Raw genomic sequence first — 16,263 nt, 5'->3', positions numbered from 1 at the left:
ACAGCGACTCCAATGCTGGCTCTTAAGGGTTCCACTTGCAAGTGCCACATGCACTGCCACCCCCGTTTCCTCAGCCCAAGTAAAGCACAGCCACGCCGCACTCAGGGCGCAGAGGAGCACAATCCCCCCGGGGGGGCCACAAGACCCGGAAATATCGCAGAGCTGCCCCGATGACCCCGACGCCCACCCACGGGAGAGGCCAGGCCCCTTCCAACACCCAGCTTGAGTGCCAGTTTGAGGAAATCTAACCCAACCTGACTTCTCTGCTCCATTCCTCCACTCCCACCCAGTGGCGTCTCCTAGCCATCCTTCCACCAAACCATTATCCTCAGGTAAGCTTTAGGTGAGCCCCTGCTCCTGACGGGCTGTCATTGTTGGAGGCATGCCCTGGAGTGGGAGGGAAGGCAAGTGTGGAGCTGCTAACGGGGGCACTCACTTGGGATTCAGCAGTTCACACTCCCTCATGCTTGGCCACGGAGAGCAACATTTGCAAATGGGAAAAGATAGGATGAGCATGATAAAGGGGATGTAAGAGCTCACCTGGGGAAGTAGCTAGGTATTCTATACTGCAGCCTAAGTGTCCTAGAAAACTACAGCAATCCCCCCCATGAAGATTCCTGAGAGGACCTGTAAAGGTGGGCAGAGAGGAAAGTCATCTTTGAGGCATGAGCAGAAGGAGAAGGAAGACGGGACCACTTGGCTCTGTCAACTGCAGAAATGTGAGGGCAGCTCTATCTTCTCTCAGAAGCTATGGCGGTGATGATCGGTGAGCAGAAGCTCCAGGTAAGCACAGATCAGGAAATGCATCTCCAGAAGAAACAAGAGTGCGGCGGGAACACAGGAAAGCAAGAAAGTACGGAACCGTGAAGTGAATGCTTAGTCTCCGAGATCAGACGCTTAGAGAGAAGGTTAGATTAAAACCCAAAATAGAGGGCGCCTGGGTGGCTCAGTTGGTTAAGTGACTGCCTTCAGCTCAGGTCATGATCCTGGAGTCCCTGGATCGAGTCCCGCATCGGGCTCCCTGCTCTGCAGGGAGTCTGCTTCTCCCTCTGACCCTCCCCCCTCTCATGCTCTCTCTCATTCTCTCTCTCAAATAAATAAATAAAATCTTTATAAAAAAAAAAAATAGAAAGATAACAATCAAGGAAAGAAAAATCCCTCAACATCCTTCCTGCTTATTCTTGCAATATAACACACCACCGGGCCCACCTCACCATATCCTGGCTGATACCAACTTTATCAACTTTTCCATTAAAGCCAAACCTCACTTAGTACAGTCAATGACAGACCGTCTGACTGCCAACTGTATCCCTTGTATCACTGATGGTGTAATGGCTGAAATTGAGAAACTGGTGCAAATGGATTGGGTGGCTCTAAGGATTGCCAAGGATCCAAGATTTGAGCAATTACTGTGCACACACAAAAGAACCCATACAGATGACTGCTTAGGACAGGGAGTAACTCAGCACAAGTGTTACCTTGTGGTCAGGTTACCTTGACCAGGACCTTAAATGAAGATCTGGAAGATCCCTGGAGTTCCCGTCATGTACCTTTCTAAACATAGATACAACATTGAGCTGATGTCAGATGATTATGCGGCCCCTTGGTTCTAATTCTTAAAAGTTAAGAGTTCCTCTGCTTTTACCAACTTTTTCTGTTGCCAGTTCATATACCATCTGCTTCAGCATGAATTATTCCATCCACTTGCTCTGTTATGAGACGAGTATGGCTAAGTACACTCACTCACTCTTTTTAAGATGTTATTTATTTATTTGTCAAAGGGGGAGCCGGGCACAAGCAGGGGGAGCTGCAGGCAGAGGGAGAAGCAAGCTCCCTGCTGAGCAAGGAGCCCGATGAAGAACTCGATCCCAGGACTCTGGGATCATGACCTGAGCTGAAGGCAGACGCCCAACCGAGAGAGCCACCCAGGCATCCCTAAATACACTCACTCTTTTGTTGTTTTGAAATTTATATTTTGTAACATTTTGTTGCATCTTTTTATAAATCAGATGATTGCTCACATAAAAAATTGGAAAGAAATGTATTTCTAGTAATTGGAGCCATTCACACTGGGGTGGGCTCTGTTGTGGGGCCGTGAACAACCTGCAACTCTAAAAGGTCTTACAAAAAGATAACTTCACCTCTCAAAACTTTTATAAAGGTTTCTCATTTTTCTTGTTTTTATTTTTTTAATGGGATTTTGCATGAGGCATATGAAAGGTCTGAATAAAGTTTAGAAAATTGAATGTACTGGGGAAAATGATTAGGGAGACTGGACGCTGGTGTTTTCCCTCCTTTAATTTCTGCTGTGCCCCCTCCTCTCCTTATAGGATGCCCCTTATTTGTGGTTCTTCCCACCCACTGCTCACTTACTCGCCCCCTCCCCCACTGGCTGATGCCATCTTAAATACATCAGGGATACAATGTATAAAGTATGGTGGATACACACAATTATATAAACATGTCACGGCCCACACCACAAAGATCCCATTGCTCCATGAAAGCTGCTGGATGAATTCCAGCAGTTCTGTCTTCAAAATAAATCTTCCCAAACAGTAAACAGCAGGAAATAGAAAAAATTAATTGGTCTTCTCAGCTCCAAATTGGGGAAGATGCCTATATGCCCTATTCCACTTTTTTTTTAACATAAGCACGTTAAGATTGACCCAAAATTATCCAAGGTACGAGTTGATATCAAATGAAATCGGAGTGCTATAGGACGTTTACACATTGAAGTTTACACATAGGAAGTTTACACATTATTACAACAACTGTGATGCCCCAGGAAATCCTTAAGTTCCTCCCGAATTAAAAAAAAAAAAAAAAAAGTGTGTGAGAGTGTGTGTTTCCCTACTATGAGGCATATTGCTGGGATGATCTTAATGCCTTCAAGCCATTTATCTACATATGCAGGGTGAGTGAAAGGAAGTTTGTCATTTTTCAAGTTCAGCCCTGTGTTGGGCCCTGAGGATGTTGCATTTGTAGCTACAGGAGCCTCCCTTCCTCCAGGCAACCTTATGAGTTCTGATCACCGCCATCCGTCCCCAGCACCTGCTGCTTGCTTCACCGCCACCCAAGAGGCTCCAACTCCGGGAAGCAGGGTTTTCACCCCATCTGCACCTTACAGGCCTTACTGGCTTCCAGGCTTCCTGTAAAGTTACCTCTGTATCTATTTCTTTCTCACTCGTGGGGCAAAATTGAACATATCCAGTGCTCCGAATAGATCTGGTTGCTGCTGGAAAAGCAGCAAGAAAGACACAGAGGGAAAAAATAAAACTATTGGGGAAACCAAGTCAGGGCAAAATGTTACACTACGGTGGCCAAATGGTTTTTCCCTGTGGCAATAAGCACATCCATTTGGAACCAAATTAATTTAGACTGTTAGATTTCATAATGTTCATACTTTTTAAACTCAGTGATATAATTAAGTTAATTCCTCCACTCAATTATGGTACCGCAGAGTATACTGAGAAGAACACAGGGGAGAATGGGAGGCTGAGTTTCTCTGAGGTCCAGAGAACACAAATGATTTGCCAAATACTATTCACATAGTTACTTGTAGTCTTCTCATTTGTAAAATTAGAGGTTATCAAATTTTAAAATGCTCTATTTCAGATAATTTCACAATGCTAGATCATTCTAAAGATAAATGTCCCAAAAGTCATTAACCAGAAAGGCTGAGTGGTTTTCGCTCCCCCCACCTTTTTTTTTTTTGACTTGTACATAAAATCAAACCCACATGCTTAAAATGAAAGCAAATCATACCATGGCACATGGGCAGTCAGTGCCCTTAACACTAAATTTATTAAGCAGAATTTAATTTTGAGAGGATTACTGTACATATTATTTTTATAGGCAATGCTCTATGAAAGGGAACAATATTGTATATTGCAGAGAGGCATTCCGCATTCAGTTGATAAATGCATTGTTATCATCAGAGTAATTAAAAGGAACAGGGTTATATAGAATCAGCATGTACATCTTACTCAGCAACTCCTGCCAGTTGCTTGCAAAAATTAAACTCACTAATCATTCTGACTCTACAGAAGAAAAAGCTTTAGGTAAAAAATTAAAAAGCTCTATTTTATGGAGAAAAAATGTCCAAAGCCGACATCTAGAGAAATTCCTGTCTACACAGTGACACTAGAATATTAATCTCATGTAGGAAAATGAGTTGATTCCATTGCCAAAAATATAAATTAATATTATGTTATTCTAATGCTTCAGACTTCCTTCAATCTACAGGTAACTTATACAAGTAAATTATTTTTTTTTAAGATTTTATTTATTTATTTGACAGAGAGAGACACAGCGAGAGAGGAAACACAAGCAGAGGGAGTGGGAGAGGGAGAAGCAGGCTCCCCGCAGAGCAGGGAGCCCGATGCAGGACTCGATCCCAGGACCCTGGGATCATGCCCTGAGCTGAAGGCAGTCGCTTAACCAACTGAGCCACCCAGGCGCCCACAAGTAAATTATTTAAAAGTGTGTGCTGGGGTGCCTGGGTGGCTCAGTTGTTAAGCGTCTGCCTTCAGCTCAGGTCATGATCTAAGGGTCCTGGGATCAAGCCCCGCCATCAGGCTCCCTGCTCAGCGGGGAGTCTGCTTCTCCCTCTCCCACTCCCCCTGCTTGTGTTCCCTCTCCCGCTGTGTCTCTCTCTGTCAAATAAATAAATAAAATCTTTAAAAAATAAAATAAAATAAAAATGTGTGCTGGCAGCACTAAAAAAAAAAATTAAAAAAGAAGAAAGCATGCCATATAAAGTAGGCTTCCGTGCCCACCTCAAAATGTCTTACTGCTACACAGGACACAAATCCACGGTAAAGGGATAAAGCTCACTTTCCACAAACAACTTGGGCTTTAAGCAAACACATACTTTTGTGACTGGCTCTAGAGACCAAAGGCTTATTAACACACTGATATTTGTTTGCTTCATTCACAGTTGACAACTGACTCATGCAATTGAAAAGTAATTAGGTTTACCCTTATTAGTTTTTCAAGCCAACAGATTAGCTCTTTGTCAGACAAGGTAACTCTGAAGACAGAATGAGGTGTATCTAGTGGTGCCTTAAAAAATACAAGCTGTGATGCGGAGGTAAGGTATTTTCGATGCTATATTCGGCTTCACCCATCATTCAGCTAGCACTGACTTTGCTTATGTTACTAGTTTTACTTCTTCAATCTAGACAATTTCCTACTTATGAATACATTCTCTGTGTTGAGACAGTAAGCAAAATCTTATATAATCTTGTTATAGATGTATTATAATTTCAGCAAATTCTTTATAGATACAGAATTATATTTTCAAAACTTCAAGGATTATTCGCTTTACCAAAACACCTACAGAGAGACTATTTTATGTGGTAAACCATTCCTATGCATTTAAAATATGCTCTGAGGTGCAAAAACTAAACTTTTCAGGAGAATAAGTACTGTCTCCAGCAGGGTGCTAGGATATAGTTTTATATGGCATTAAACTCAAAAGGGGACCTCAAAGCTTATCTAGTGAAATACTTAATGTAACAAAAAAGAAATAAAAATATTGAGCAAATGTCATTTGTATATAATTACAAACATTGTATGTCATGCTAGGAGATGGAAGGATGGCGATCCTACCACTACAAATAAAGAGGTTAGGAGGAAAGGTTTCTAGAATATGCAGACATAAATAGAGGGGTAATGTTAGGGGTATATTCCATGTATCTATCTTGTCACCATCACAAAAACAGTCTAGTGTCTAGTTGCTTGACATGTGGAACAAAAGCTTGGAAGAGAGATCAAGATGGTGCTCACCAAGGTCCTTTCGATTCTACAATTCTGTAAAACAGAAAAGCACAATATCTTCAAAAGAAATGCTAGGGAATGTATATTAGAAAAGAAAGCTACTTAGTCATCTTCTAATACAGACACTGTAGGGTATACTTGGCTCCCTTTACCTTCATTCTAATTTATCTGAGATCTAATTTATCTTTAGAAAGTATGAAAGGTAAAAAATAGAATAGTGGAAACCAAACTATGGGAATGTAGGTTCTCCCACGATCTCACATTAAGGGTATGAGAAAATGAAAGAGATAGAATATGTAGGATTCTATAATGTAGAAGATAATGAAAGACAACTTCAGAAAGAAAGAGGTAGGGCATGAATTCCAGCAGCACTGTGAAAAACATGTGATGCAAACGTTGGAAGTGCAGGGTGGTGGTTGGTTCCCAAGAGCAGAAGCTGTAACAACAAGGACTAAAGAGGCACCACACAGGGCATTACATCAAGTTACTTAGAGAATGCCGATGACATTTTGTGGGCAGTTTCTGCAGTGAGAACAGTAAGAACCTAAGTCTGCCACCGAGCTAGACAAGGAAAAGAGGACTGTCGATGGCTTGTTAGTGGAATCCATTGTAGACAACTTGATTGAGAAGTTGAATTGTAATAGAAGAAAGAAAAACAGGACTGTAGCCGGAGTTGGCAAAACAGACCAGTGAAGATGGTCTTCGTTTCCCTTTGTAGGCAGAGAAGAAGGGAGAACTGGTGGAGAAAGATTAAGGGATAATATTATTAGTACTGGCAACAACATATTCACTGAAACTGAATGAATTTCAGTGCTCAGCATGTAATAGCACTCACTTTGTAGGCACTATCATCATGAGGAGTGAAATGGGAATTCTACCTGTCTCCTCAAGTTAAAGCTCCAAACGACCCTGTGATATCTGTAGGTGAGGACACTAAGCATTGTCAAATCAGTCATGAGAATAATGGGATCAAGTAGACAGTTGAAAGTTTTAGCATTTTTCTCATATGTTAGGGAAATAATGCGAAATTCAATATTTAAAAAATGAAAATTGGAGAAGAAAGTAATAAGGTAAACAAACCTATCTGTGGAGCCAAGCTACTTAAAACATTAAAGTTGATAAATACCAAGAAGAAATTCTCAGGACATTGACATTATACCAATGAAAAACCAAGGTGAAGGGAAAGATGGTCTGGTTGCTGAAGAACAACCATCGCGCCAAAGATGCAGGGTGATGAAATTGGCCCTGTCAGGCTGACAGACATCATAAGCAGGGGCTCGTTGCTCAGGGCCTGATTCAGCCAATTTGCTGATTTAAAATCCTGTTGTCATCGGATTTGTATTGTCAGGAAATCATGTGTCACCAAAAATGAGGAATACAGGAACATACTAATGTAACCTCAACAAGATTACCGCCCAAGGCCTCTAAAGTCCTTTAAAAAATAGAACAGAACCACTCAAGCAGAGGAGGCACAAAGTCCAGTATTTTAAAATCAGTCACAGCTAATTCCTATTGGAAATTACTAAATTCCATTAAAAGTCACTTCTAGCAACATTTCCTTTAAAAGTCAACTTATTTTTAAACCTACAAAATGAATTCTAATCAAAATAGCTATTGATTCCTCAGAGGGGTTGTCCAAGTAATTGACTTTATATTTAAATAAATTTAAGATTGATGAGGAAACTTCAATAGAAAAGATATTCTAGCTTTATCTCTATTTCAGAGCTAAACTTCACATCTTAGAACTGACCCAACCAAAGCAGGCTTTTCTGGGGCTCTGGGAAGGGGGGACAGGAGTTCCCTTACATGTGTAGTTTGTGCAGATGGGCAATGCAATACTAGTTATTTCCCCCTTTTTGGATGGAAGGAGGCACAAAGCCCACTGGATTTTAAAGGCATGCTGTTTATCACTGTCTCGGTGACCAAGGCGTGAAAGCAGTTTCTGTACCATGGAACAGCTTTCCCTTACTGACAAGCCATAGAAGGGCAGTGAAGCCGCCAGCCCCAGGGTGTTTCAGAACCTCCGACAGCTCTCATCCTAGCAATGCCGCGCTCCCAAAAGACAGAGGGGCTCCGCGGCAGAGAATGCTTCAGCACGTCGGACAGTTCCCCGCCCCAGCAATGGGGCCCTCCCAAACTGCTGATAGCAGTGTTTTAAAAGGTCGCGCCAACAGGCAAAGAATAATGTGCAATGCATTCCTAATTAGCTGCACATCTTCTGGTTTACATTTGGGTAGCAAAATGATGGCTCTAAATTCTCTAATCTTGACAAGAGCTGGTATAAGAAAAGCAGTTTTTACATCTACTATCTTTTTAAACGGGTATCTCTTAAACAAAAGGCAGTTATTGTTCCTGGAGGAAAAGTGATTTAATATGTACATCTACCCTTTGTAAATTTTTAGACATAACTTTTCCAGTTCTGAAAAGCCATTTCTGAGAAAAGCACACAAAGTTTTCAAGAAGTTGATGCCACATTAAGCTCTGTCATTGATTTGATCAGACATTTTAAATACATATATATGTATGTATTTCATAAGGACAATATATGCATGTACACTATGTTTATACCCACACCTACATAATAACACACACACACACACACACACTCTTCTGTATTTTTCAGGAAAAAACACTGATGTCAGGGCTTCCTGAATTTAAGTCAGATACACTTAAGTCAGAGCCACATCTGCAGAAATCATTTGCAAATGTCAGATCCCTAATTTGTTCCTCAGTTCAACCCTTTGCTTATCTGAGAAACAGTTCTAGGCATATATCAAACCGAAAAGAAGGAACTGGAACTATATGCTCCAAACTAAGATGGAAGGGGGGAAAAGGAGAGAGATGGGTGGAGATCATCTGAAATGAAATTCAGAACCTGTTGCCTTTCCTTTCTCCTAGCGACACCTAGAGCCTGTGATAGGGAAACTGCATTGTTCTCCAAGCATAACACAATTCCAGTTTAAAGTCAGACTTAAGGCAAAAAGTGCATAATTTCTGTCTGCATTGCAGTTCAATTGTCTTCCCCAAGATTCTCAATAGTTTAATCCCCCAGAATTTTTCACCAACCCCAATAAAACCCCTCCTCAAAGACTTCTAGTTCCTTGAACCAGATGTCTGAAGAATCCATCCATTTCCCTTAGGACCTGACCCACTGAAGTGAGGGACAGCTCTCCGCTCGCTATCTATGTAACCAGGGGAGCCTGGAAAGGATCCAAAAGAAAATAAGAAAATGTCATGCAAGATCTGATACAAGCTGTGAGGTGTGTGTGTACACACACAAACTGCACTTCCCACAAACTTTCATCATCCCTGTCTTCACATCTTCCATTCACAAAACAAAAACGACCAGCAACAACAACAAAACCTCAGATTTTTCAGAATTGTCCCTGTGAAAGCTCTCAACACCCGCCCCCCAACCTCGCACTATTAAAGAAAACCCAAATGGTGAAGCAGTGTGACCCAAGGCAATGAGCACAACTGTCTGCTCAGTGCAGGGACATGTACTGCCCTGGGTATGTCAGGGTGGGCTATCTGAGGCTTGTATGAGGACCTGTGCCCAGGTGCCCCCAGACAGGAAACTGCTCAAAGGTACACGCAGGGAGTTCCACAAGCCAACACACCCTGCATATCTCTACGGGCTCTACAGCAGCCAGGACAGCTCTGCCTGCCAATCCAAGAGCTTGTCTGGGATTTTTCTCTTTTCCCCAGGAAGAGAACATCTCAGCAGGCAGTTGCCTCTCTCTGTGGTCCTCCCTGGCCCTTGGAATAGCTGGAAGGGATCAACAGAGGTGGCTAGATTCATCCATCTAAGCTGCCCGCTAGTGTCCTGACTGAGTCATCAGTTACTAAGGTGATATGCAAATCCAACCTTTGAACCAGGCTTCCAGCCCGAAGAAGAGTAGAAAACATGCTCCCTAAGAAGTTTTCTCCTAAAGCAGGTCTAAGGTAGAGCTGCTAGTCCAAGGCTAAGCATGGGAGACAGGCAGAACCTGACTCCCATCAGCAAAAATTGTGCTGGGGCCTTGGACAGGACGCTGGGCCTCAGATGCTAGTGTTTCGTGTCCCCCCCCCCCCAAAAGGAAATCACCACCAACACTATCAGCACTGGAGGGGAAAGTGTCCTGGGGAGGTGAGAAGTAGAGGCCATTTGAGCAAAGGGACAGCGTGGGGGAGGTTGAGAAGGGCACAATGCATAGATTCCATTGACAGGTGGGAAGCCTGGGATTTTTCTTCCCCAGTCTCAAAGCAGGGGGAAAAAAAAGGATGAAGGAATGAAGGAAGGGAGGGAAGGAAGGAAGGGAGGGAAGGGAGGGAGGGAGGGAGGAAGGGAGGGAGGGAGGGAGGGAGGGAGGGAAGGAAGAAAGGAAGGAAGGAAGGAAGGAAGGAAGGAAGGAGGGAAGGAAGGAAGGGAGGAAGGAAGGAAGGAAAATCAAGTTGTAAGCACAGACTGAATTCTCGCCTTAGGAAGCATAACAACGTACAGTAACCACAGACGTTCACACACCCAGTGACACCCCCCAGCCATCCCACATCCCAGCAGCACAACCCCACAGACGCTGCTCTCTCAAGCACCAACTCCTGGCCGCCGCCGCTGCAGACCGAGACCCGCTCTGGGACGGCGGTGACCGAGATCGGCGCTGAGGAGCGAATCTGCTCCGGGGAGGCAGGAGAGGAGGGGAGGGGAGGCAGGAGGGCGACCCCGACCCTGGGAGATGCGGAGATGCGGAGCGGACGCGCCTCCCCCCACCCACCAAGATGCTCTTACGTCCTCGTCGTCACCATCGCTCCGCGCCTGGTACTGGAACCGGGGCCGGCCGCCCGCGCCGCTGCCGCCTCCGCCGCGCTCCCGGGGCGCCGCCGCGGCCGCCGGGGCTCCGAGGGGCTTGGGCCCCGCGCCGTCCTCCTCCGGCCCCTGGCCGCCCAGGAGGTGGCTGGCCTCGGGGGGCGCCGGGAAGGAGCGCGAGGTGTTGATCTTGCCCGTGAACCTCTGGTACAGCGAAGCCATCGGTGCCCGCGCCCTCGCTGGCTGCCTCGGGGGCGTGCAGTGCTTCGCCCGCCCCTCTCGGGCTCCCGCTCCCCACCCCCTCCGCGGGGACAGGGAAGCAGCAGCAGAAGAAAGGGAAGCCGGCGGCTGCCGCTCCTCCCGCGCGCCACTCTCAAGTCGCCGCCGGGCGACTGCCTGGCTCGGCTCCTCCGCCCCCTCCCCCGGCGGCTCGGCGGGGCCGGGGGTCTGGGGGTGTGGGCTCTGCCTCGCTTCTTTCCGCTTTTCTCAACTCCTCGCCACGGCCACGGACGGCCCAGTCAAAGGCCCTGGAGAAAGGAAACCCCCCCAAAAAATAAAGGGAGGGAAAATGCCTAGGCCCCAGAATTGGCACCACCTAGAGCCCGGCGAGCAGCCGGCGCGCATCTCAGCGCTCCCCCCACCCCGGCTCCTCCTCCCCCTCCCCAGCGGCCCCTCGGCGCGCCCCGGTAATGGCGCCGGGGTGGCAGGGGGCTGGCGGCGCGGGGGCGGGCCGGGGGCTGGGCGGGGGCGTGCGCGCCGCGGGGCTCGGGGCGCTCGGGGCCCGGGGGGAGGTCACACCCCTCGCTGCGCGGGAAGAGAGCGCGGAAAAGGCGCAAACCGCGGAGGGTTCGGGGGTACTCAGGCCTGGCAGAGCCCCGAGGGCGCCCATCCTCGGCGCGGGGCTGCGCTCTGCGTCCTCACGCTCGCACCCCGCGCAGCGGCGGCCTCGCCTCCTTCCCAGCGCTCCCCCTCGGGGTTCCCTTCCAGCTTTTCTTGCCTAACTTGCAACAACAGCAGCCAAGACCCCTCGGGCCTGGGGGTGCCAGGTGGGGCGAGGGAGAGCGAACAGCAGGGCTGAAAAGGGAGATGGCTCAGACACACCGCTTTCTAAGGAGCCCTCCTTGCTCCCCAAACCAAGCTCGTCTCCGAAAACAGATTCATTGTCCTTCCCCCGGGCGCAAAACGAAGGGAAAAGCAAAGGTCGTGGAAGGCAAGCCAGGGAAGGCCTGGCGGAAGCCTTCCCAGCAACTCGTGGAACGCTCCTCCCTACACTTCCCAACCCGTTTGTGCACATCACGAACTCCGTGTTCGTTTTCAGTAAACAGAAGCGGAGGCCGAAGCTTTGGGGATGCCGGCAACTTCTCCAAAGCTTGCTCCGCCCCCTCACCCCCGACTGAGAGGAAGGGGCCAGGGAGAAACCACACCAACAGGGCGCTGGGCTCCGGTGCGCATTCGCGCATCTTGCTGCAGTAAGACGTGCTCCAGCGCCCCTGCGTGGAAAGACACCAACACGGCTGGGCGCCCGGCTCCGACTCCAGGCGCAGGCGGCTTTCTCTCCTCCCTTTCCTGGGGTGGACTGCTCCCTCGGGGCCTCTGGGAGCCTCTCCCTCGTTCTCAGATCCGCTCCTCCAACTTTCTTGAGGCTCTTGGGGGCTCTTCCTTCTCGTCCCGTTCCCATATCCCCTTTCCTCTAGTTTATAGACCCTCCAGCTGGGACAGATCTGTCCCAACTTGATCTTCAGCGGAAACTAGGACCTGAAACTCCGGAGGGAGGGGACAGGTGGAGGGCTCGCATCTGCCCACATTGAGGTTCCTTCCACACCAGGCCAAAGTGGACATCTTCATCTTCACATTCTTCCCGGACACAGTGATGCTCCCTGCTCCGTCTAGGTTTCCAGGACTATTTGACTTAGGTTTAAAAAAATAAAAAGGCAAGGCCATGGCCACTCAGCAGGCCATACTGCGGGCTCACCAGCCTTTGGTGGTCTGAATCCAAGGCGATCTCCTGGCATCACTGCCCAAGCTGGGATAGCCCCGAGAAAGGTCCTACCTGGTCCTGAAATTGTCTCTTCCCACCAGTGTCCTTAACTTGGAGAAACTGGATGCTGGAATAAGCCTCCTGGGAGGACATACGTTCCAGTCCCTTTCACACTCTCCCCAAGTCTCAACCCAGGGGGTAGTCTTGTTTTAATTAAAATGTGTTATCACACCCATCCTCTGTTTAATCCACTGTGGTTTCCTTCCACTATGAAGAAAAGTGTGATTGTTAAACTAGTTTAAAGACACGTTTCCTTTAGGCAACCGTGAAAACAAGTAAAACCAATATCCCAATAACTAAGAGGCTCCCTGAACCAGCAAAAGGCCTCCAGCATAGGCAGATGTCCCTCCCACAAGTCTGGGGGTGCAGTGAGCTTCACCAACCCCTCTTTACTTTGAAGACAGAGGCAGCAATTACAAGAGCCATAAAATGAAACTTTAAAAGTCATCACATTTAGATAAATAGGAAACCTTGCTGTCATCCCCCTTCCCCCGCCCCAGCTGTGCTTTTGATGGGAGGAAGCTGCCTTTCCCAACCCGACTTGAAAGGAAAGCTCAAGCTGCTCCCTGCAGCATCTAGGTCCTGACATTTCACTAAATATAGATGCTGTTAGGGTCTTACTTATGTAATACACATATGAAATTTGCATGTATATATTCACACAAACCATAAGAAGTAGCATTACATATTGCTTGTACTAACATTTTATACAAAATACAATATTTATACAGAAATAGCTTACTTATCATACCCAATGCTTTAGAGAAGTATGCATATCCACAATAATGGGTTGAAACTGAGCTATGGAAGGCACGTGTGGCCCTCACTTTTAAAAATCATTCTCAAAGGAGCTTGTGGGTATTCAAATAACATTTGGTCAATGTCAGAAATCCTAACTAAATGATTCAGACAACATAAGCAATTTTTATTTAAAATTATTTATAAAGTGAAGAAACGATAAGACTCATAAACAACTGAAGGGAGAGTTGAGTATACGTTTGTGTTGAGAGAGAACAAATCCGAAAATTAAACAGGAGAAACGGGGGTGGGGGTGGGGGGTGCTCAGGCCCAGCTAGAGCCCCGAGGCAGGTGGAGCTCCCGAGGCAGGTGGGAGGACTGGAAGAACAGCAGCGGGAGATCAGCGTGCACCAAGCCTTTTCAGGTGCCTTTTCAGATGCCCTCTAGACTGAGGGCCCACTGCCTCCCTCCCAAAGATTTGCTACTGTCCTCCACCTTGCACTCAGAGCACCACTCATCCTCAAGACTGTTCTAGACTCTGAGTGTGAATACACACACAAGTATTTGCACACACTTCACGTGTGTCTTAAGTATTTCTTTACAAAGGGCAGTGTTATTTTTAATATACTGTCAGGACTCGGAAGTCTCAAATGCAACAGAGTCAGCCAGTTAGTGCGTTGAGCCGCGTGAGGAAATGCAATTGCAGAAAATTGCAGCTACGGCATTTTGTGTTTATGATACGTAATTAACTCACTTATTGCCTTCAATAGCTTTTTCAGACCCCCATTCCTTAAATAGGGGGAGAGGTTCTGAAGAGTAGCAGAACTTCCCAATGAGCATTTAAATATAGGTGCATTTCAGAAGGGCACAGGTCAAGAACCATGTCTCTGCTCACCAGTCACCAAACATCTTGAATATGCTCTATCAAAATAGATTCCCACTTCTGCTTATTGGGTAAATATGGGAAACTAGTTTTTGGAAAATATTTCATGGATTATTTCATATCAAGATATTAATTCCTCAATACTGCTTAAAACTGAGTCCACTGACCCATTTTTTCCATCGAGTTGCAGATGATTATTTTTCCCCTATTTATTAAATAAAGGTGTGGGTGTGTGTTTATTTTCCTTGGAACCAATTTACAAAACAAATATGGTAAGTCATTGGAATTAGGCAAATGCTGCGAAATATGGTGAATAGTCATTTTTTAAATGAAAATAGAGGGAACTTTGTGGTCCACATGCAAGCTAAGCATTGTAAAAATACCAAAAGTATATTGAGTTCAGCAGCCTAAGCCTGGTTTTGATTAGCTAAGAGGTTTTCTTATTTCTAGGAGAGAATTATATCCTAGAGTTTACATCCTCTTTCTCTGTGAGGGAAAAGAGGAGAACAGAGCCCTATTTGAGATTTTGATTCCTTCCAAAAGCTGAGACATGAGGGATGAAATGACCAGTAGCGTGCGCTGTGCTAACAGAAGAATTTCCCTAAGATATTGGACACCAGCATCCTCTAGGTATGATCACCTTGTACTCATACCAAAGGGGAGAAATAAAACAAATATTTGGGTAGTTTGAGAAAATACAGTGCTAAATACATAAATACAGAGCCTATTCCCAACTAAACTCTCTCTATATGTCTATCTTTAAAAAAAAGATTTTTTTTTTCTTGCAAGATGCTTATCCACAAGGGGGTCTGGGTAGCATGACTTCTTTACAAACTTTACAAATAGGAAATGTCCAGCACAAGAAAAACACAAAATTAAAGTAGGTGCTGAGTTAATCTTGAGCTTTTCAAATTGGTACTTAACAATTGTTTTAAAGAGAAACATTTATTTTAACCCAACAAAAAGTCTTACTCTAAAATTAATAAAGTTCGCTGTTAATCTCCCCATGGCACTTTTATTTGCGTTTTAAATCTCCCCAATGGCACTTTTATTTGGCATTGTGCACCTGTGTGTTTGGTACTCAGCACTAACAACTACTATGGACAACCAACCTCCCTCACCCTGTGCCCCCAAAACCCACGAGGTTAATCGACACAAGAGGCCAAGCTGATTGCCAAGTCAGTACAACAGCCACTGATTTAACTAAAAGGCTGGAGTCAACCTACAGAAAATATTTGTTCCAGGCCGGTGGCTGGGGGGCTGTCCCTCCTCTCCCGTAGGGGTGCTCCCTCTGGCCTCTGACACCTGAGCACCGCCCACCTCCCCTCCTCCCAGTCTTCATCCTTTCTTTCCTTCTCCTCCTTGTCCTTCATTCCTGTCCTTGCTCTGGGTCAATATCAATAGACTGTATATCTTTTTCTTCTCTACAAATTCCTTGCTGCTCTCTGAATACTTATAAAATCTCACTTTTAATGTCAGCATCTCCTCCGAAATTATCCAAATAATCTCTTTCCTTCCTGGAGGAGGCACCAACCTCTGTCTTTTCACATGTCCTGATTACACAACAAGAACTTCCACAGTGTTTTCCAAGGCTCTTACAATTTTTAGAGCATGAGATTTGGAAGAGAATCTGTTGTTTCTGTTTGTCCCTAGTGATCATTTGAACAGAACAGTGTCGTTATCCGAAATGTCTTAATTCATACATTAGGTAATATTAGATTAAAAGGGACGTGACTTCGGCTCTGAAATGCCCCCAGAGCTCCTCGCCCTTTCCAACGATGCAGCACTCCAGTCTCCTGAATTAAGTCTGCTTCCCTTTAATGTTAAAGTGACATTAGTGAGCCTCTGCAATTCAGTGCTCCGTGCTTTAACCAACAGAGGCGATGACTGTGTTCTCGAAGAGAAAGCTTTTATCTGCGCTCTCTTGTGACCAATGGCAAGCATTTGACATTCCAAGGTGGGGTGTGCTTGGAATGACTCATGACACAGGCTAGAAAGTCCAGGGCTCCAACACTCATGTGGGGCTTTTGAATTTATTTT

At 45.9% G+C, this 16,263-nt stretch overlaps 1 protein-coding gene and 1 pseudogene across 1 annotated transcript in view; one reads left to right on the top strand and one right to left on the bottom strand.

Moving 5' to 3' along the window:
• Positions 1-10,786, bottom strand: part of DPP6 (dipeptidyl peptidase like 6) — a 681,409-nt gene extending 670,623 nt beyond the window's left edge. Inside the window, exon 1 of the mRNA XM_035029860.1 lies at positions 10,547-10,786. Within this exon, the coding sequence (XP_034885751.1) occupies positions 10,547-10,786 (240 nt within the window). The remainder of the gene's footprint in view (positions 1-10,546) is intronic.
• Positions 751-1,613, top strand: LOC118026776 (annotated as a pseudogene).
• Positions 10,787-16,263: the final 5,477 nt, after the last annotated feature.

This window comes from Mirounga leonina, unplaced genomic scaffold (assembly GCF_011800145.1).
Source record: "Mirounga leonina isolate KUSES-001 unplaced genomic scaffold, KU_Mleo_1.0 Mir_321, whole genome shotgun sequence".
In the NCBI taxonomy this organism is placed as follows: Eukaryota; Metazoa; Chordata; class Mammalia; order Carnivora; family Phocidae; genus Mirounga; species Mirounga leonina.
The sequence above is the reverse complement of the archived record's forward strand: the minus strand, read 5'-3'. Positions and strand labels throughout refer to the sequence as shown.